Below are 23272 nucleotides of genomic sequence, written 5' to 3'. Positions count from 1 at the left end.
TGATGGGTAGCGTTAAGTACAAGGTGCGGAAATTTAGCCTAGGAGAGGAGGTTGAATAAACCAACTTTACAAAAACATAACGAATAGGGGAAATGGATGTAATGTCGGCCTACATGCTCCTAATTTGGGCCCATACATAAATTCAGCAATCGACTTGATTTTCAATAGCGACCAAAAATATCCATTAGTATCGTCCCAATGACGCGTTTATCTAGATAAAATGGTTAAATAACAGATTTATAGCGATGGGCCCAATCTTGCATCTATAGGTCAACATTAGAGCCGTTTCCCCTATGTGTTTATTTATTCCCTGAGAGTTTCAAAGATATCCGATTTAAATTGAATTTTGGGTGATCATTTTAGTCTGTTGCATTTTTTCGAATATAGTCTTTAATTGAAAATTGACCTGAAATTGAAAATGGGCCACCATTTCAATATTAACCGTCAATTGAAAATTATCTACCAACTGATCATTGTCCATCAATTGAAAACAAAACAACACCATCTTGTTGGGGATACATTACCCTTACTGATGGAGGTGTTAGTTTGGGTGGGAGTGCTATGAGTTTCGACAAAGTGACGTTTGCATCTTTGTTTACAAAATACGGATACGTTCCTGTGAAAAAAATAATCGAGAATTTAAGCTTTAAATTTTAAATTTAAGATCCTGGTATACAAATTGAATTATCCTCTGTAATGGTCCCTCAAATTGACACGAATCACGCCCCTTAGTTACTCAAGAACCTCATAAATTCACACTCTTTATCAGCACCCATGAAAATTCACGCCCAATTTCGAGAGGCAATTTATGAACGCAAGAATTCTGCACCCATAAAAACGTTCATAAATGAGCCTGCGTGTGTGAATTTCCTTCCGCGCTTCAATTGTTCGTGCGAAAATGTTCCCTCCCACAATCGTATCAACCATATCAGCGGAACGGTTCCGGTGTCGATGGCTTCGAGGCACTAATCGAGCAGCAGCATCATCAAATTTTTCCCGCACTCAATTGAATATTTAATGTGGCGCGAACAATGTCGGATTTGGCTTGTAAAAGGTAATCGCTTCTCGGAAGAAACTGGGTCGGTTTAAATCGAAGAAATCTGAACCTTCCCGCGGTTGGAAAGTTAACGAAAACATTTGAGAATGCTTGTCACGATTCCTTCCTTCAGGAGTAGAGTTCCAAATGCGTGAAAATTGAATGCAGACGGGAAAGGAAATTCGATTTTCACACGCTGCCAGATTTTTTCGAATACGAAATATCGCATGAGCATCGTCTTTTGAAAAAAGTGAAGTAGAACCAACGAGCAGGGAGAAGTCTTCACTTCATTGAAAGTCTTTCTGCAGAGCCTGGAGGCAATTTCGGGTAGGAAGAGAACGACTGTTGCATCCTGTTACTGATGTGCGGAATTTGGATAGGGATGTGACCGTGATACACTTGGTTGGAGGCATGACAAATTTGATGCAATTGTTTGCTTTCGTGAACCTACTCGGGAAATTATTCATTTTTTGGCATTCCTAAAGTCTCCCTTCTCGAGGCTGAACATGATTGAATATCCTCTATTAGCACTATTGATCTTGTGCTGGCATCTAATGAATCACAATCTCCACCCGATTGGAAATTAACCACAATCTCTGTCCGCTCGGTATCAAGGAAAATTCCCCTTACCAATCTTCAACTCTTGCGGTCAACCACCCGACTAATTACTATTAATTAGAGCCGAGCACCTGGGGTGTCCAGTCAAGCAACTTTTCCCAGCACTATCAATTCGCCACATGAAATGTGTTTTCATTAAATAACCACTGTTTAGCGGCAATGGCTATTATGCAATCCCTTTTCTTCGGAGCTTCAACTACATATCTCCTACCCTTGCACATTCCGTTCCCATTAGGAGGCAGATTGGAGCCATACCAACACAAATTACATCAACCATAGTACATAGCAGATGCAGGTAGATGGAAAGGATATTCTTCCCTTTCCGAGTCCCGACCAGTGAAAATCGATGAATCGTTAGATGCTAATGAATTTCCATTTCCTTGATTAGAGCTGCCCGGAAGGATAAGCAATAAAATGTTCGATGAATGCAGAGCTGTCGATGTTGTTCTAGACCTGATTTCTTGGAAAGGGAACCATTCAATGTTTGTAATGAAGATGGACATTTAAAGCATCACATCATTCAAACCCAAGAGGTATAATTTGATTTTCTCACGATTCACATAACATTTAGATTTTTATCACTTCTTTGTCGTTTAATACTTTTTGAGTTGCTCATTATTTATTTTTATTTGTCACGTTCGTTTTGGCAGTTCCTTGACTGTATTTCATTTTTAAACCTAAGATACGTACCGCTTGAAAACCTGACTATCTAAACGAAGCTAAGAGGGCAGTATCATATATACCATTTCATTCGAGTAATCGGGATACGCGCGAGTCGCTCTACATTGAATCGGATTTCTAGTGTTCAAACATAAACCAAAAAACCACGTTCAGTGCTCACGTTGAAGCTGTTGTCGAGGTGATCTCCAACAAAGTTAAATTAACGTGGAACTGTTCACTATAGTCGTCTAAAAGTGAAAACCAATAGTGATTATATCCCGCGGTAGTGCTGTGATCTAAAATAGCACCAACACAAGCACTGGATTGATAACACGGGCTATAGTACATACCCCGAGCAGAAGTGCGTAATAATCGTGAACTAAAATCGGTCAACACGGTTTTAAAAACAAAGTGATTTAGTGGGAATAGCTTTCAGCTCCGGTCTAGTGACCGGAAGCTGTTCTTCACCCCCGGGGGGTCCAAGGATGGGCCGCCAGGGGATAATACAACTCCTGAATGGATGCGAAAACCGGACGAAATGAGTACTATGGTGTTATTGCTACGTCGAAAGAATGACAATGGAGGAACAGATGCCAATAATGATAGTCGCAGACAAGAAGATGCCCTTCCCAATCCATTTATTGTCGGAATATCAATCGAACTGGCTGTAGGTAAAAAAGAAGCCAGGACTGTGCAGGCCACTCGTGAAGCACGTGGATCGCGCTACCTTTTTCGTACCAACTCCAAAACTATATTCGACAAACTGACGAAAATGCCGAAGCTTACCGATGGAACAGAAGTTGAAATTATCGCCCATCCCACCCTCAACACGGTACAAGGAACCGTATACGACCCGGACTCTATCAACATGGAAGAAAAAGAAATCGAGGGGTATTTAAGCTCTCAAGGCCTACACACCGTCCGAAGAATCAGGAAGAGAGTAAACGGTATTCTAAAGAATACGCCATTACTAGTGTTATCGTTCCGTGGTACGTACTTGCCAAAGTACGTCTATTTTGGCGTATTACGTATGCCGGTACGAACCTACTACCCATCCCCTATGATATGTTATAATTGTGGTGCTTATGGACATTCAAGAAAATCATGCCAACAATGTGGGATCTGTCTACAATGCTCGAAGCCACATAACATAGCCGAAGGGGAACAATGCAGCAACCCGCATTATTGCTTCCACTGCAAGAATGGCCATGCGGTTACGTCGCGGGAGTGTCCAAAATACAAAATGGAGGAAAAAATAGTGCGCATCAAGGTTGACCTGGGAATTTCTTTTCCTGAAGCGATACGAATCTTTGCTGAAGAAAATAATAACGACACCTTTGTCAAAGTAGTTCAAGAACGTATCAACCAAGAGCTGGCTACCAAAGACCAGTTGATAGCTACGCTACAGAAACAGTTAACTACTCTAGCCAAGGAATTATCCACATTAAAAAAGCTACTGAAACCAAGGGCTCAAAGTCAGTCTCCAGCTCCACAAGTCAACAAACCATCTCAAAGTCAGTCTCCAGCTCCACAAGTCAACAAACCATCTCCGTCTCCAAACCAAACACCAGCACAGACCTCAAACACCACATCCACTAAACCAGCCTCACCAAAAAACCGCTTATCCCGAAAAGACAAGTCACTCATATCTCCACCCGACAACTGGAGAAATAACCAGAACACGAACCAGAATAACACAAACAAGTACGACATTCGAACTAGAAGTAAGAGCAGACAAACCCTACGAACGACCTCGCTATAAACAACGGACGAACGAAACATACCAACCAAAGCACATATATTTGACCGTGACACGCCGATGGAACACGATTCAGGAAAATGTATAAACACCACGCCAAATTTCAACAATCGGTTTGAAGTTGGGGAATGTGAAGTACCCCTTTCACTTCCAGAAGAAGAAGCGAGTCTGATTAGTGAGATGGTCCGGGACGCCTCTCCCCAACCCGTTGATCATCAAACTTTCAGCTCGGTTGACACTATGCTGAACATCATTGTTTTACCAATTTCAACATTTCAACATGATTCGCCAAGCGCGACGCTTTCCATGTCGACCCTGACCAGGGATGTTCCGGATCTATCTGACGAGCCTCTGGCGGCAGTCGATGTGGACCTTACATCTTCCCGGACAAGTACCATTCTATTTTCGCCGCACTCTAGCCAAAACCATCCTACTTGTGGACCACATTTTTCAGCACCCCAAGAGAATATGAAACTCCTCCAAGCGACAAAACATCGCCGTACATAATCGGCCATAATCCCCTAAAGAATCTCCATCCAATGCAATGTACGAGCGTCATGCTAGATCTCAGCAATAGTGCTGAGGTGAAGCACCCCACTCACAGAAGACTCGGGACTTCCTTCGCCAACCTATGGATCGTCAAACCCGCAGCCCCGCCGACAGTTTACCAAACACTTATGTTCTACCGCATTCGGCAGTATCAAACTCCGATGCATATGACCGCTTTCGAAAGCTCAACATCCGAGCATCGTCCAATAAAACAACAACTATCATAACTCCTGAATCGCCAAGTGCGAGGCCTTCCATGTCGACCCTGACCAGGGATGTCCCGGATCTATCCGAAGAGCCTCTGGCGGTATGGATGCTACATCATCCCAGGCAAGTACCATCCTATCTTCGTTTCCCATCAGCCAAAATCATCTTGCTTGCCGATCACAATTTTCGGAAATCCAAAGGCCCAGCAACCATGAAGCTTCCCCAAGTGACAGAACAACTACCAACGAAAGTACAAATAGGATCGACACAAAAAAAAAGATCATTATATCTACAATGGAACATCCGAGGCGTCTGGTGTAATCATGCCGAACTGTCCCATCTAACGCTTCACGAACAACCAATAGCTATAGGACTCCAATAAATGATGACGAAACGCTCCAGTAAAATTCTAAAAGACCAATACGATTGGATGCTCGCCGACCGCCACTACTGTCAAGGAGCAGGTGCTGCTGGTATGGGGAGCATCAAAGAAGTTCCTCACCAGTTTTACCAAGTTAACTCAGATATCCCTTTACGTGCTGCTCGATTGAGTGAGCCGTACAGTGTCACCGTAGCTTCTCTATACATACCACCACACACCGAAGACCGAAGCATATTCGACGCGCTCAACAACCTCGTTGCAGAATGTGCGCCTCCTTTCATTATCGGAGGACTCATCCAACTCATCCTGGCGAGGATGGCTACTACTGGAATGAATGGTTAATCATCAACTCGTCGTCCTATGTAGACTTATGTCCAACCACTACTCGCTAGATGCTCATCTCAATAGAATAAACCTCGTGGACAGCAACATCTGTCGGTGTGGAAACGGTTACGATGACATCGATCACGCAGTTTGACAATGTACGGATAATGACGCCGCCAGAGAGCGACTTTTGAATACCCTCGAGGCCCAAGGAAGACAACCCTATATCCCTATCAGAGACGTGTTGGGTTCCCGCGATCTCTGCTATATACAGTCGATTTATGTGTTTCTTCAAATGTCTAGTATAAGAATTTAATTCCTTTGTCTTTTGTCTCTCTTTAATAGTTTTTGTTTGTCTTGTCCCCCCGTCTCGATGAGTCTAATCGTCGCCGACTGGTCACCATAGCCGGTCGAACTCCAGACGAATCTAGAACCACACTACCGTTCACACTGGCGACAACGCTCTGATGAGACAACGAAACCCTACCCCAAGCTCCTCCCTTTTTCCAATCCTTCGACAATGTACCGCTCTAACCTCGAGTAAGCCGCGAGTATTCGGCCCAACTCCTACTAGACATAGAATTAAGTGAATTTTGTTACAAACAAAGAACAATGAATTATCGGCTCCGTAGCTAACGCGATTGAGCCTTACAAATAAACGAACTAGATAAAAAAAAACTCGTCTTCCTAAACAATGGAGATCCAACTTTCATCAGCTCTGCTCACGGAAGTTCCTCTGCGATAGACCTCACTGTTGTCTCTCAATGTATGGCCTGTAAATTATACTGGTCTATCGAGAAAGACACCTATGGAAGTGATCAATTTCCTATCTATGTTTGTTAACAGGCAGATTCTACGCAGCTCCAATGCCGCAAACGATGGTTGTGTAAGGACGCAAGATTTTAGAAGCCATACCTTCAGGAGAAGCAGTACCCATTGAACACATCGGAGATATTATCGTGAGCGCCGCCAAAACTTCAATCCCGAAAACATCAGGAAATTGCAAGGAAAAGTCTGAAATTTGGTGGACGGAAGAAGTCAAAAGAATGGTGAAATCTCGTCGAAAAGCGCTTAGGAAACTAAAACGTCTGCCCACTGGTGACCCACAGAAGCAAACCACCCGGAAAGTTTTTCAAGAAGCACGCACCGCAACAAGGAAGGCTATTTCACGAGCAAAAGAGGAATCCTGGAATAAAATTCTGTGAGTCATTTAATCCCAGTACTCCTGCGGATATTCTTTGGAGCAATTTTCATCGACTGAATGGGAAAAGAAAATCCGAACTACGTGGTCTAACAATCGACGGAAAACATATCCAGGAACCTACGCAAATTGGCGAGCATTTTGCTGACTATTTCCATACGGCATCTGTAAACAACAGTGAATCGTCTAACAGCTCCACAATCAAGTCAGGAAGCACTACAATACCCAAAGGAACACAAGAAGAATCATCTCTTAATCAAGATTTTACCATAAAAGAGCTCCTTCGAGCTATCGATGTCGCCAAAGGACATACCACTGGTAACGATAATGTTGGCTACCCTATGATCAAGCGTCTTCCAATTGCTCCGAAGCTACAATGTAATTTGGGCGGATGGAATATTCCCAAGCAGTTGGAAAGAAGGAATCGTAGTACCGATCCCCAAACCTGGAGGGGACCATCAGCGCGCCGAAGGATACCGCCCCATAACGTTGTTTAGCTGTATTGGCAAAATTTATGAACGTATGGTTAATCGTAGGCTTATGACGTTCCAAAGAGGAAAACGATGTATTACATCCTAATCAACATGCCTTTAGAGCTGGTCGTGGTACTTTATCTTATTTTGCCAATCTCAAAGAAATTTTAACGGAAGCTGAACGATCAGGAGCTCATACTGAATTGGCTATTCTCGACCTCAAGAAGGCATATGACCAAACCTGTCGACCCAATATTCTGAACCAAGTTGACAACTTAAATATTGGACATCGAATGCGAAATTGTATAGCTGACTTTCTTCAAGCCCGGAGTTTTCGAGTCAACTACGGCGGAATCACCTCAACCGAACGAACTGTGGATAATGGGGTCCCCCAAGGCTCAGTCCTCGCTGCGATTCTGTTTCTACTTGCGATTAACGCAGTTTTCAATGTTATCCCTCGGAATGTTCGTGCACTTGTCTATGCAGATGATATAATACTGATAGCAACATCAAAACATCTCCCAAGAGTTCGCAAAGCACTAAAAAACCGCCGTGGAAGCCGTTGATACATGGGCTAAAAGTGTTAAATTTTTATTATCGGCGCCTAAATCGTGCATTCTTCACATCTGTCAAAAAACTAGACACAGATGGCGTAATGCACGTCTAGATATCAAAATCGAAGATGAAAGTATCCCTGAAGTTGCTAACACCGCTCGTCTGTTGGGTATATGGATTAACCGCAGAGGTCAGTTCTCTGTTTACGCCGCAAAAACTATCGAGGTACTGAAGAATCGAATCCACCAAAGGCGAACAGAATAACATTAAGGAGGATCGCGGAAGCTACATGTATATCCAAGTTGTTATACGGCATTGAATTATTTGGCCTGGACTTAGTTTACCCCTTCCAGACCACCTTCAATCAATTGATAAGAATTACCAGTGGAGCAATTCAATCATCACCAATAATTAGCCTAGTTGTAGAAGTAGGGGAACTTCCTCTCAATCTGCTAATGACGGAAACACTCATCCGTAGGTGCTGCCGTACCGAGGAGAAATCATCGTCTAATCACCTACACCTTCGGGAAGCAGCAAATGAAGCTCTCCATAATGCAACTGGCATAGGACTTCCTAACATCGCTAAACTACACCGCATTGGAAATCGACCGTGGCACAACCAACCTACCAAAGTTGACTGGTCGATTAAGAAAATCTTCAAGAAAGGCCAGAATCCCGGAAACGCTAGAGTTCCGTAACCTGTTAACCACCAAATACAGCGAGCATTCCAAGTATTACACCGACGGGTCGCAGTGCGACAACCAGGTCGGTCTAAGAGTAATAGGCTACAATCTTACTGTAGAAGGTAGCTTACCACAACAGTGTAGTGTTTTTTTCAGCAGAGGCTGCTGCACTAGCTATTGCTACCCACTGCGCCACAAAAGAGCCCCCACAGTTATCTTATCTGACTCCGCAAGTTGCATCGCTGCATTGGAGCAAGGAAAATCGAAGCATCCATTTATTCAAGAAATTGAACATTCTGTTGGATCCCTGGGCATGCCAATATTCCTGGAAATGAATACGCCAACCGTGCAGCCAATCGGGGAAGAACCTCTCCACAAGTGCAAGATATGATCCCTGCCTCCGACTTTCTTCATTGAGTTAGACATCTTCTCCAAGATCACTTCCAATCTATATGGGAATCTCATCGCCCAACATTTCTTAAAAAGAGCAAAACGTCGATCGAGAAATGGTAAGACAGAAAGAATCGTCTTGACCAGATGCAGGATTGGTCCTACCAAACTTACCAAAGAACACTTATTTAATAAAAAATGTATCCCAAAATTGTGAAATTTGTAATTCAGAACTATCGGTAGAACAAATATTATTCAACTGTATAAAATACGACCATGTGCGGGAAGAAATAGGAAGCAATAGCAGCCATCAATTGGCTTTAGGAAACAACAAAGAAGATGAAGTAAAAATCATCAAATTTGTGAAAAAAATGTTAATTGTTTGATAAGATTTAAAATAAAGACCAATAATTTCAGAGAGGCGAATGAACCGTATCGTTTAAAACGTCAAAAAAAAAAAAAAAAAAAAATATATATATATATATATATATATATATATATATATATATATATATGTACCATTTAACTCAGGTACCATAGCACGCTATTGCAAATTTATGGAATCTGTCAACTGGTTCCGGAGATATGGCCGGACTATGTTCCGATGAGTACGTTCCTTATGACTAAAAGTGACCTGAAACGTGTCATGCTGTCGTGGGAAATTTAGAGCTGGTTACTCACTGATTTTTCATATATGCGCCAAGAGATGAACTAGCCTATGGCTAAAAATCTCTCAAATAAAGAATTAAAAAAAATATATATATATGCGCACCCTTTAAGCAGCGCCCATAAGTGGAATTTCGGAATGTACACACAATTTAGTGTGTGAATGTTTTTTTTTAGCAAGGAAAGCTTCAAGAAGCCTGGCCTGTAGTGAAGTTGGCACGGTGGGGTATCCACTCCAGCTCCACTAAAACCCATTCCTTACTCTCTCCTCTACCTGGATCCCCCCGGGACCACTGTGAAGCGACTACTTCGGGGGGTGGCTGTAGTCATGCACTTGTCGTACTCTCAGCGCTAGCTGGCTTTGCTAGATCACTGCTCTTCTCTCCATTTACGCTGCAGCTCCGACATAATCTGCGTGACTGCCCTGCTGACGGCATTCCAAGTGCCCTCTTCTCGACACATTTCAACGACGACATTCTCCACGTTAAGGACGGGCATCTCCCTTCGCACTGCCTCGTCAGTCTTGGACAGTCGAAGACCACATGCTCCGGCGTTTCATCGGCGTTGCCACACTCCGGAGACAGAGGGGTGACGCTGCGTGTCCGAACCGATGTGAGTATTTCCTGAAGTCGTGTTCCACTCCTGTTGCCACTTAGCCAATGACTCCACTATCACAACTTTCCGTAGTCTTCCGGCTTCTCTCCGCCTGAAGCACTGGATGTCCTCCGCCAGGGTGATGTCGATAGGGATCATACCAGCGATAACGCATACTGCTTCCGACGAGATGGTTCTGCACGCACTCACGACTGGACATGAGCCGGAACGTGCTGCTCAATTTTCTTTGGCTCTGCTTCGTTTACAGCGCTGGAACCCAGGCTGGACCTCCATATCACTCGCGCAACACGAGAAAAGGGCCTATCATTGTTGGTCGATTCTCTTAATCGATTTTCTCTTTCGCGAATAACCCGACTGCAAATGAATGTTCCATTGAGTTTCAGGCGCAAGCTAACATCATCTTCTGTTGAACTGTGCTGCGAACTTAGGGAGAAATACGTTTATATAGCCGTAGTAAACCATAGAGAAAATCGATGAAGAGAATCGATCATCGAGGATAAGCCCTTTTCAAATGTTATGCGATATCTCAGTATCGATGACGAGACACTGGCCAGAAGACGCCTCTTGCTACTGCTGGGACCAGCATTGTTCGGCATGATTCTAGCTATCGCGTTGATGGCATTCAATTCTCACAGGTGTATTCGACGTGGCTGTTGAAGTTTAGCCGGTCATCGATCATGACTCCCAGGTTTTTTAACACACGCTTCTAGGCTATGGCGTGCTCCCTGACGGTGATTTCTGCCCGCTGTACCGCTTTACAGTTACTGACCAATAACACTTCCGTTTTGTGGTGGGCTATCTGCAGCTTCGCTCCTTGCATCCAGTTACCAGTCATGTCGATCGCCTCGGTTGACAACAATTCCACCTAATCCAGCGTCTCGCCTGTTACCGTAATGACGACTTCGTCCGCAAAGCCAACGATCTCATAATTTCAAATCCGCGGGGGACTAGTGTTCGGTCACGATACTAAGGATCTTGTTCTGGATCCTTTGGAGTTAAAGGTGATGGCATTTTGTGCAACTCTCCCAGATTGGCATCCCGTATTCTATTGCGGGAAGGATGATTTGTTTGTAAACAGCAAGCTACGGTAGCAAAGAGTAGACCTCCTGTTGATAAGTGGAAACAGTGATCTTTTCAAGATTGTTGTGCGGTAGCAGATGAATCGTGATTTCGTGAATTTATTGGGTGGTTAATAAAGAATTACAAAATCCTGCAATTTAACTTATTTATAAATGTCTATCATTGAATCTCATCGTAAAGTAACTTACTTGTTGTGATTCTCTACTGCTTGGTTGTCCACAACAACTTTACCGTCCGATCTATGTCCTATTTCTGATTAGGTTTTTACTTTAGTCCATTATTAGCTCTAAATTTTAGTTTAAGTTCGATTCTCACCTTCACTGCTCGCTTATATAGTAGTTTTAAAAACCTTTCTCCTTCTTTTCCGTCGACCGTATCGCACTCGCACTATCATTAATAAATTTTTAGATTAAATTTTTAATTAAGTTTTAGATAGACTAATTTTGTGGTTATACCTGTAGTTTAAGAGTTCAATTAGAGTAAATTTAGTTCTTAATAATTGTTTTGTATGCCAAGATGAGCCAGACGAAACTTTGAACAAAAGCATTTGTTGTTTCTGCCGTAACCTCCCTATTGTCCCGTATTCCAACAATCCTCTGTTCGAACGATGGGTGTGGATGGATTCGGCTGTCTACGTCGACCGTTCGGGGAGCGTGGGGTTTGAAGAGCTCGTCAAAGTAGCGCAACCAACACTCCCCCCCCGGAATGGGCTTCTGGTCGTCCTGATGCGCATTGCTTTCAACGCCTACGTCGAGCACGGCAAGCTTCACAGTTGGTCGCTCGTAGATGCCACCAGAAGTCTGCACAGTAGCACTTCGCACCTGCCCGTCCGATCCCTGCTTGATCCCAATAACTCGGCCTTTGGGCCAGGTGTTCCGAGGAAGTTTCGGGTCCACGATGACGACGATATCGTTGACTCTGATGGGTTTCACCTCCATAAACCATTTCGTGCGACGAGTGCTGGAAGGAAGATAGTCGTGTAGCCATTGTTTCCAGAATTGATTGGCTAAGGTTTGAGAAAGCTCCCAGCAGTTTTTTAGCACTTCTGAGCTGTCGTCAAACGGAACCCAAGGTTTTAATCCGTTGCTTGATCCCAGCAAAAAATGATTGGGCGTTAGCACCGGTGACTGGTCATCATCGAGAGGAATACTGGTTAATGGGCGAGAATTCACAATATTCTCTACCTCTGCAAGCATGTTTTCGAGGACTTCATGGGACAGCGTTCTGTTGGGTTTCAGTTTGGCAAGGTTCTGTTTGACGGTTCGAACGAGTCGTTCCCACGCTCCTCCCATATGCGGCGAAGCGGGAGGAATGAAGCTCCAGGTAGTATGTGAAGTGGTGAACTCCGCTGCAAGACGCTCTCGATCCAAATTCACCATAACTTCTTCGAGTTCCCTACTAGCTCCCTGGAAGTTCGTACCTCTATCACTATATATGACTGCAGGTACACCCCTCCTAGCCATGACGTTTCGTAGTGCCATAATACAAGAATCGGTAGTCATTGACTGAACGATTTGCAAGTGGATGGCGCGAGTGGTAAGACAAGTGGCGAGAAGTACCCAACGCTTCTCGAGACGACGCCCAAGGATGATCACAATTGGACCAAAGTAGTCCACCCCCATATAAGTAAACGGACGAGCATAGGCAGCTAGGCGAGGTAGTGGCAAGTCGCTCATAGCCGGTGGTTGCGGTCGTGCACGGTCGTTCTTGCATTGCTGACAGCATTGACGGATCCTGTTGTAGGCAGCCTTCAGACGAGGGATGCTGTATCGCTGCCGCAGCTCGTTGATAACTGTGTTATGGTTTTGATGATGATATTTGCTGTGGTAGTGGGATATGACGAGACGGGTGATGTGGTGGTCTCGTGGAAGAATAACAGGATTCACCGCATCCTGATTAACAAACGGACAACTGATGGTTCTACCACGAACGCGGAGTACATCATGTTCGTCTAGAAACGGACAAAGATGATAGATTGAACTGTTCTTCGGTATCGTTAATGTGAAGTTTTCCGACGCTCGTATGCCCGATAGTACTGCTACCTCATCTGGGTAAGAACTTCCCTGAGCAAGCCGGTACAAATAGTTTTCAGCCGTAGCTAGCTCTGAACTCGTCAACACTCCAATAGTTCTTTCTTCGGGTCTGGATGTCCTCAAGTTCCCGATGAATCGAAACACGTATGCAGTTCGATGGACAAGTGGAGTCCATTTAGAGCAGTTTTGGAGGTCAATGATTGGCTCCGGTAATTTGACGTGAACGAGCAAATGTGGGCGCAGTTCCTCCGTAGTAGGTCCTTCGATGTGTAGTTCCACAGGCCATTCTCCTTCAATGTTCTTGAGAAATTCCGGTCCGTTAAACCATCGGCTAGTTCTAGTCATGTCAGGCACCCGTTTCCACTTCGTGCCATCATCAGCAACGTTCTTTTTAGTTTGGATCCATTGCCACTCGTAGACTTCCGAAGCTTCTAGTATCTCACTCACTCGGAAAGCAACAAATTGGCTATACCGACGATGATCGGATTTGAGCCAGCTGATGACGTCACTGGAATCCGTCCAGAAGTAGCGTCTATTCACCTTGATAGACAGTGACTGTGCTATGCTGTTCGCAAACCTGACTCCGATAACGCAAGCTTGAAGCTCCGAGCGCGGAATCGACAGAAATTTGATTGGTGCAACACGAGTCTTCGATCCAACCAGCGCAGTTTCGATGATGGGCCCCTCCTTGAATCGCAGATACACCACCGCCGCGAAACCCTTCTCGCTAGCATCGACGAAGATGTGCATTTGTACTTCGTTGGAACCTCCAACAGATGTAGCCGTCCTGTAGCACCGCGGGATTTCTACCTTTGCCACTTCAGGAAGGACCTTCAGCCATTGCATCCACATCTCAAACTGTTTTTCTTCGATCGGGTCATCCCATCCGACGGATGTTCTCCAAATTTCCTGCAGTACCACCTTCAGGAACATCAAGAAGTGGCCAATGAGTCCTAAAGGATCGAAGATCATCATCAAGGTTCTGAGCACTTCGCGCTTCGTTGGTGTCCGCTGCCCCGACATTAGCTCAGGATCGTACCGTGGAGAAACCTTGAAGGTGAAACAATCAGTGGACGTATTCCACCACATTCCGAGCACTTTCTCGGTTATCACTCCTTCTGCCATATTAAGGTCCTTCTCTTCCGTATTTCGTTCATGTAACGCCTCCAAAACATCCGGGCTATTTGAGATCCAGTTCCTCATTTCAAAGCCGGCTTCATGGTGAATTTTCTTTACATCCCGTGCGAGGTCCACTGCTTCTTGCTCGCTTTCCACGCTTACAAGCATGTCATCTACGTAATGCTGGTCGACGATAGCTTGAACAGCGGTGGGATGGTCCTTCTCAAACCGTTGGGCGTTGGTGTTTTTGACGTACTGCGCAATGCTTGGAGCACACGACACTCCGAACGGTAACACCAACATGATGTACACCTTAGGATCCGCGTTGCCTTCATCGCCCTTCCAGAAGAAGCACAGTCGAATATCTTGCCTCAGTAGAACTTGCAGATACATCTCCCGGATATCCCCGCAAATTGCGATCCGGAATTCACGAAACTGGACGAGAACTGCAAGTAGCGACGTCAAAAGGTCAGGGCCTTTGAGTAACAGCGAATTGAGTGAAACGCCATAAGCAGGAGCAGCTGCGTCCCAGACTAGCCGTACCTTACCCGGTTTGTTGGGGTTCACAACAGGGAACACGGGTAAGTACCATTCCTTAGACTGATGCATATTGAGTTCATCATCCGACAACTTCCGAACGTAGCGTTTATCCACGTATTCATCCATCTTCGTCGTCACGGTTTTTGCAAACTCCTCATCCCGCTTCATGCGCCGGTCTAAACACTGCCATCTTCTGTAAGCCATTCCTTTGCTACTTGGAAAGCGAACATCATCGTACTTCCAGAGGAGTCCCGTTTCGTACCGCCCTTCTTTTGGGATTGTCAGCTTTTCGAGCATTTCCAAGGCACGTTGTTCTTCCGTTGACCGCAAAATCTTTTCTGGTTTTGCCACTCCAAGGCTATCTAGAGTGAAGTAGTTCTTCATTGCGGTGTGCAGGTTATCGTCGGAATCAAGATTGCACTCACATACTTTAATCGTATGGACATTCACGTAGTTTTGGTTTCGCTGTGTTCGTGAACAACTCCCGTAGATTATCCATCCCAAGCGTGTTTTGACGGCGATAGGTTCGTATGGCTTTCCTTCTCGACTTTTCATAGCATGCCCAAGCGACGCATGGTCAAGCCCAATCAGGATTCGAGGGCATACGTTACTGTAGGATTCGACAGGTAGTCCACCGAGGTGTTGATACCGTTGCAGTAACTCAGAATACACTAACGTTTGCGGCCGAAGTTGTAGGTTCTGAATCGTATGTACGTTGGACATCCTGTGCGACTTCGAGGTTTTTCCGATGGCTGATATTTCCACATCTACCTTCTGGGATTCATTCTCCACTCTCTTGGTACCACCCGTCCATTTTAAGCACAGCGGTGTTCGAGGCCCCTTTACGCCAAGCTCCTCTGCAAGGCTATCTTCCATCAGTGTCAGCTCTGAACCGTTGTCTATGAACGCGTATGTCTGGATGGATTTTGATGGACCGTGGATTAGCACGGGAACAATCCTGAACAGGACTTCGCTAGTTTGAAGTTGGTGAATATTGCAACTTCCGGTAGCAAAGGTTTGGCCAGAACGTTCCTTTTCAACCTCCTGGTGGTCATTGTGCAACAACGGATGATGCAAAAAGATGCATCCTTTGATCCCACACGGTTTTTGCTGCCTGCATGATCCATTGTGCTTACGCAGACATTTGCGACACAGCTTTCTCTCTCGTACAACAGCCCACTTTGCAACTAGGCTTAACTCAGCAAATCTTTTGCACTTTGCAACTGACGGACAATGACCTCTGCATGTGATGCATTCTGTCATTGGCGCTGATGATGATCCGTGGATACCCCGAGTCTTTGCAGCTGCTGATCGGGACAGTTCTGATTCTGCTTCAGAGTGGACATTGATAAATCCATCATTCTTTGCTCCACGAATTCTTTGCGTGCTGAACGAAGTTTGCATAACTGAACTAGCATCTTCCGCGATCGAGTACAGCCAATAACTGAAATCAAGCAGATTTGGTGCTGCATTATTTCTGGAATACTTCGCCCAATCCAGCTTCAGCCCAGGAGGAAGACGATCCACTAGCTCACATTTCAAAGACGCATTGTATACGAAATCTTCGACGCCGCATGCCTCTATCGTAGCTACCAGGTTTTCGACCGTCAATGCAAAATTGACAAGAGTGTCGAGTTTTTCCACTTGTGGCGATGGTAATGACCGAATCTTCCTAACTGATGCCTGAACGATTGCTTCTGGTCTTCCATATAGCATTTTCAACGTAGAAATTACACCGATAACGTTGGATGGGTGGAGTAGCCGGCATCGTACAGCATCTAGAGCCTTGCCCTTCAAGCATTTTCGAAGCCGAAGCATGTTTTCTTCGTTGGAGAAGCCACACATCTTCGTTGAAGAGTTGTACATGGAGAAGAACAGCGGCCAATCTTCAGGATTTCCGTAAAACTCCGGTAACTCCTTGGATACAGCCTGACGTGCTGCTAACTGGCTTCGGTTGAGGATGCACACGTTCTCTTCGACATTGCGAGCAGCTGGTTCCGGATTTCCGAAACCTCGGGATGTTGAATCTCCTTGAAGCATTTCATTCCTTGACCCTGAAGGTTGACGATACTGGCTTTCCGGGACGATTGTTGGTTCTGGCCAGAAGTGTTCATTTGGTGCAGCAGGTGGCGGCCGAAGATCCTGTGGCAGGTAGTTATGTGTTTCTAAAGCTGCAGCTGACCGAAGTACTTGTGGTCGGTAGAACTGGTCTTCTGGAAGCGTGTGCGAAGGCGACCTTCGGAGCAGGCCTTCTGGAACAGGTGCCGGTGGTCGACGGAACTGGACTTCTGGAGCTATGGCTGATGGTTGACGGAACTGGACTCCTGGAGCTGTGGCTGGTGGTTGACGGAACAGGACTCCTGGAGCTGTAGCTGATGGTTGACGGAACAGGACTCCTGGAGCTGTAGCTGATGGTTGACGGAACTGGACTCCTGGAGCTGTGGCTGGTGGTTGACGGAACAGGACTCCTGGAGCTGTGGCTGGTGGTTGACGGAACTGGGTATCTGGAACAACAGGCTGACGAAATGGCTCCTCTGGAACTGGTGCCGGTGGTCGGCGGAACAGGCTTTCAGGGATCGGTGCTGGAACGGAAGGTTGCATTACACGGCTCCTCAACCTCGGATCCATACGAACGGTCTCTTGAGGCGTTGAACGTTGGTTAGGAACGAAACCATGTAGAGATGATTGCGGTTCCGTCTGCCCCATAGTCGGTGCCAACTGAATGACAGCTTGCAGTTGATCATCGTTCAACTCTTCTTCCACCAGACCGGAATCAGAATCTTCACCACACTTTTCCGTATCTCTCAGCCATCCTCTCACTTTGGACATCTCCTCGGATCCTACATCATCATCACTGGCGACAGTTTCATCGTCAGCGTCCTCTTCATCCAAAATGCGGTATTTTTCATCCAAAAACTTTTGTTCCAACTGCTTCTGCTCTTCCAGCTTCTGCAATAGTCGATCGACCTTCCGTTGATTGCTCCGGTTACTGCTTGCCTTTCCGGTGGACTTCTTTGAACTTACAGAGTTGGGGGGTGGATCTACCGGTTGAATCTGCTGGAGCATTGGTGTCTGCTGCTCTTGATGACTTGCGCCGAAATGCATGTATGGACACTTTGGACAAATCCAGCTGTAGTCCGCTATGCCACTAGTCACTTCTACACAAGAGAAATGATACCACTTATCGCAACCATCACACTGCACCATTCTACTAGTATCACGTTCACTACACAACTCGCAATGACTGTACCGAGTTATATGAACGCGTTGGTTCAGATCAAGTCGCGCGTTGGGTCTCGCGTTAACGACAATATTTGACGACCGGACGGGATTGACTTTAGTATTAGCACTAGCCTTTATTTTGGGTATGGATCCCTTTACATGGGCCTGTCTGTTATTGGCAACGTCAAGATTTACCTGAGGACTAGGAGGGGGAGGAACTACTTTTACCACAGCTGCATCGCTCTTTGCGCCTGTTGCCGATTTCATCGAGTCCTTCGCTCCGCGTTTCGCGTTGGTCACGATAGTGAGACTGTTGATCCCGGCAACTACATCTGCATCGGTTATTGGAGTTCCCGTGTCCTTGTCTGCTGCGCTACCCACATCACCTGTACCGAAAAGTTGGCTTACCGCACCCAAGGCAGAACTCAATTCCGACCTGGATCTGGTTGACGATTTGCGAGACATCCTCGACGTGCAAACAAGATTTTGTAAGATGTTGTGCGGTAGCAGATGAATCGTGATTTCGTGAATTTATTGGGTGGTTAATAAAGAATTATAAAATCCTGCAATTTAACTTATTTATAAATGTCTATCATTGAATCTCATCGTAAAGTAACTTACTTGTTGTGATTCTCTACTGCTTGGTTGTCCACAACAACTTTACCGTCCGATCTATGTCCTATTTCTGATTAGGTTTTTACTTTAGTCCATTATTAGCTCTAAATTTTAGTTTAAGTTCGATTCTCACCTTCACTGCTCGCTTATATAGTAGTTTTAAAAACCTTTCTCCTTCTTTTCCGTCGACCGTATCGCACTCGCACTATCATTAATAAATTTTTAGATTAAATTTTTAATTAAGTTTTAGATAGACTAATTTTGTGGTTATACCTGTAGTTTAAGAGTTCAATTAGAGTAAATTTAGTTCTTAATAATTGTTTTGTATGCCAAGATGAGCCAGACGAAACTTTGAACAAAAGCATTTGTTGTTTCTGCCGTAACCTCCCTATTGTCCCGTATTCCAACAATCCTCTGTTCGAACGATGGGTGTGGATGGATTCGGCTGTCTACGTCGACCGTTCGGGGAGCGTGGGGTTTGACGAGCTCGTCAAAGTAGCGCAACCAACAAAGATGTTAAACTTGATTTTGGTTTTGTCAACGTGCTCCCTGAAAATCAGCTTGCTGTCTAATGTTAAGTTGAGGTAGACTACCTCTTTCCACCATTCCACCACTGAGCCGTTCAGGCAGATCTTATTATTCACCGACGGAACAAGTCTGGGAGATTTAGAGTGTGGAAAGATGATGACCTGGGTCTTTACCACGTGGATATGGATCTTCCAGCTGTTGAAATATTTAGACAGGACGTCCTCTCTGAAGTTTGGCAGTCAGAGCTCCGATGACCCTACCCTTGTAGACGATGGATGTGTCATCTGCGAACAGAGACAACGATCCACCATCAGGGATAGCCAGCATATCGGAGGTGAACAGGTTGAATAGAATGGGACTAAGGATGCTTCCTTGTGGAACCCCAGCACCGATGTTGAAAGCATCCGATGTGATGCCATTCAGAGAGACTCGGAACGTCCTGTTCGATAGATAGTTGTTTATTATCTTCACTAGGAAGATTGGAACACTGTAGTGCTGCAATTTGAACACCAGGCCATCATACCAAACATTGTCGAACGCTTTTTCATCGTCCAACAACGCCATGGCAGATGTGATTACTGAGCTTCAGAACGTGGTGTACAATGAGTACCTCCCGATTCTCCTGGGTCATCGGAAGGTGCAACAGTTCGGACTGGAGGATACTATTAAAGGGTTCACCAACTTCTACAATCCGAATCTTCGATCGATGACGCTTGCTGAGGTTGCAGCGGCGGCCCAACGTTACGGCCACTCCACCGTTGAAGGGTTCTTCCGACTCCTCCACAAAAAGGCACCTCCGGAGGACGTCTTCATCAAGGACATCTTCAACGATCCGACCAAGACGCTGGAACCGGACTGTTTCGACGAAATGATGTTCTCTTTCAACCAACAGCCCATGGAGTCGATGGATAAAGCTGTCACCTTTGGCCTTACCCGGTTCCTGTTCAAGAAGCGTAAACCATTTGGTTCGGATTTGGCCGCGTTAAATATCCAACGGAGTCGTGACATTGCCTTGCGGCCATACAACGATTATCGCGAATGGGCAGGACTTCCCCGGATAACCGATTTTCGACAACTGGGCAAGGTGGGAGCACGGCTAGCGCAGGTTTACGAATCTCCCGACGACATCGATCTGTAGCCTGGCGGTGTGTTGGAACCTCCGGCGAATGGTACCGTTGTGGGACCGACATTCAGTCATCTGCTAGCGAAGGCGTACTCGCGGTACAAGTTTGGAGACAGGTACTACTTCACCAACTCTCCGGAGGTAAATCCGGGTGCCTTTACGCTGCAGCAGTTGAAGGAAATCCGGTGAACTTCGCTGGCCAGTATAATCTGAGCAAATGTGGATAACCGGTTCGATTTCTACCAGGCTCCTCAGGCGTTCCTGCAACCCAGTAAAAATAACGTGCCAGTTCCCTGTGAAAACTATCGCCTTTTGCGACTGGGAGCTTGGCGCAACTGAGGCTATTTTAAGGTGTGTTCTTGTGTAAATGTTTTGGAAGAAAACATTGTTTTGATAACCCTGAGAGAAGGCTGATTGGTCGATAACTTGAAGGAGAGGACGGATCTTTCCCAGGTTTCCGAATAGGTATGACTTTAGCTGACTTCCAGCACAAGGGGAAGTAGCCAAGTCGGAGGCACAGGTTTAAAATCAGTGTCAGATGGTTGTAGAATCTGGAACTCAAGTGTTTGAGTTCCAAATTCAAGATGTTGCCGAAACCTGGGGCCTTCATATTTTTAGATGATTTGATATAGGCCAACAATTCGTCAGCCGTAATCTCGGATTCCTCGGAAAAATATTGGAAATCTGATGGAGGTTGGTTGCGTTTTCAGAAACCTTAGCTTCGTGAGGGCTGACGATGTTTTGTCCGAGATTATGGGAGCTGACGAAGTGTTGACCTATCGCGGCAGCCTTCTCTTCCGGAGTTATCAAATGAACCACCGCCGGGACTATTCAGTTGGGTCAGTGGTGGAATGGGTCTTGGCTTATTTTTAAGGATTTTCGTTAGTTTCCAAAAGGGTTTTGTACAATCTGGAAGAGCAAAGTTATGATTTCAGAGGTCCACCATCCTAGCTTGGATGGTTTTTGTTAGGCGATTACGGTGGGTCTTCGAGACAGACAAGCCAGAACGCTGGTATTGCCTTCTAATGGAACAACGGAGTCTAATGAGATTGTTGGTAATTTTATCAAGGTTCAGAGTATTTCTCGCCTGTCTGGATACTGGCACGTGTTGTTCCCTGGCCCGGGATATCGCCTCCTCGATGGAACGCAGACACCGGTCAACGTCTTCGAGCGTCTCCGGAAGAACACCGTAGTCGACACAATGTTGGAACTGATCCCAGCTGACGCTATGGTAGTTGCGTCAGGAAGCTTGAAATCGGTTGACGGATGAGTCCACATTGGCCACCACCGGATAGTGGTCCGATCTCAGCTCCTAGTGGGTCACAGGTTGTGAGATGTTGTCTCCTAAGTTGCTGATGAAGATGTCGATGGTGGAGTGTACGCCAGATCACCTCAAGCCGGCGCTATTATGGTGTAGTGAGCCTCTTGCAGGTCGTCGTTCAGGATTGTGCCGTTTTGGTTGCGTCGACTGTTGTCCCAAGCCTGGTGTTTGGCGTTCAGGTCGTCAGCGATGATGTACTTCTCACGGCGTCGAGTTAGTCTGATGATGTCTCTCCGCAGGTCTGCTGCCGACCCGTCCCTGATGGTGACTTGTTTGGGACAGTAGGGTTGATGGTAATAGGGGACAGGAGTGGGGACTTCCACACCCACCGCTTCGATCATATTCAGATGGAAACTTGGTAGCAGTCGACAGCCAATATTTCTCCTAAATGCGATAGCCACGCATCTTCCGCAGGAGCTGGTCCGGTCTAGCCTTACGAGCCGAAAATCGGGGAGGTGAAAATTTATCTCCGGCTTCAGGTGTGTTTCGGTGATGACGGTGATGTCAATGTACATTGAGGAAATCAACGAACTCAATGATTTTGCTCTTGAGCGAGCAAGCGTTCCAGTTGACTATTTTGATGACTTCACGATCCATACTTTTACACGAGGGACATTACTGCACGAAGCTGTTCAGGTAGTGTCTTGGTGGTGCGCAAGATTATGATCACCTCAGTCACAAGGATAACTAGTTCGTCACTTGTGAGTGGAGAATTGTCTTCTGACTCTCCTGACACCGCACGGGCGTACGATAATCCCGGGCAGTAGAGCCATGGCTCGGCTTGCACTGAGTATGCCAGACATTACCTATCTATATGCCTTTTGATGCAAATTTTAGGCCCCTCCTAGTAAGAGAATTATGCCAAAAAAAAATCTTGCCAAATTCTCTTGATATAAGAGGCTTAAAATTTGCATCAAAAAGCATAAACGTAGGTACCGTTCGGTAGGCTCATACTTATTTCATTTCCGCACCGCTATCATCTCCAAGAACATTGAGGACAAATTTCCACAGCATTGTTCTAAACTGGCTTCCAAGCTTCCAACCCATCGGGCCTTTTCAGGACCACAAATGACTGATAAAAGAGTTCACTAAAGAGTAAGAGCTTTTATCCAAGACATATCGTCCAGACTTGGCTTGTACTACATACACATCGACAGAGCACCTGGAGTTTGGAAAGTACACGCCCCTTTGAATTTTTCAAGCCATTTTGGACCATTTGGGGGATATCAGGTCCATAATTGGCTTTTTAATGCAAGTTTGAAAAGTCTAATTGTTTTGTTATGACGATTCAATGAGATTTTTCAATTTCAAGATTATTATAACAATTGCCTGGTCGTTTAAGTTTTTTGTTATACATTTTTGCGCTCATTAAGATAATAATAGACGACCATTTAGATAATAATAGGGGACCAATTAGATAATAAGAGGCTAGCTTTGCGATTGTGAGGGCATTTTGGCATTTTTTTACGTAGGACTACGTCTGTGATTTCTATATGGGGGTACACTTTGTGAACACCGAAAATGGAACATGTAACAAAATTATGAAAGATTTTGAACGTTAATAACTCAGCTG

General features: G+C 45.4%; 1 protein-coding gene and 1 pseudogene across 1 annotated transcript; one reads left to right on the top strand and one right to left on the bottom strand.

The window, feature by feature from the left end:
- Positions 1–11683: 11683 nt before the first annotated feature.
- LOC135700826 (uncharacterized) lies at positions 11684–17995 on the bottom strand. Its single transcript, XM_065221485.1, has 2 exons — positions 16664–17995; positions 11684–15355 (listed from the first exon to the last, which is right to left on the bottom strand). Exons 1-2 carry the CDS (start codon positions 17993–17995, stop codon positions 11684–11686), a joined length of 5004 nt encoding a protein of 1667 aa, XP_065077557.1.
- Positions 17996–19817: 1822 nt separating this feature from the next.
- LOC135700815 (chorion peroxidase-like) lies at positions 19818–20751 on the top strand (annotated as a pseudogene).
- Positions 20752–23272: the final 2521 nt, after the last annotated feature.

This window comes from Ochlerotatus camptorhynchus, unplaced genomic scaffold, assembly GCF_037179485.1.
Source record: "Ochlerotatus camptorhynchus isolate MF236.1 unplaced genomic scaffold, CSIRO-AGI_Acam_v1.1 ptg000013l, whole genome shotgun sequence".
Classification (NCBI taxonomy): Eukaryota; Metazoa; Arthropoda; class Insecta; order Diptera; family Culicidae; genus Ochlerotatus; species Ochlerotatus camptorhynchus.
The sequence above is the reverse complement of the archived record's forward strand: the minus strand, read 5'-3'. Positions and strand labels throughout refer to the sequence as shown.

Excerpts from the sequence above, each read along its gene's own strand:
- LOC135700826 (XM_065221485.1), bottom strand. The coding sequence starts at position 17,995 with ATGCATTTCGGCGCAAGTCATCAAGAGCAGCAGACACCAATGCTCCAG. Across the intron at positions 15,356-16,663 it reads AGGGCAAGGCTCTAGATGCT|CGAAACCAAAACTACGTGAA; the intron begins GTACGATGCCGG and ends TCACGAACACAG.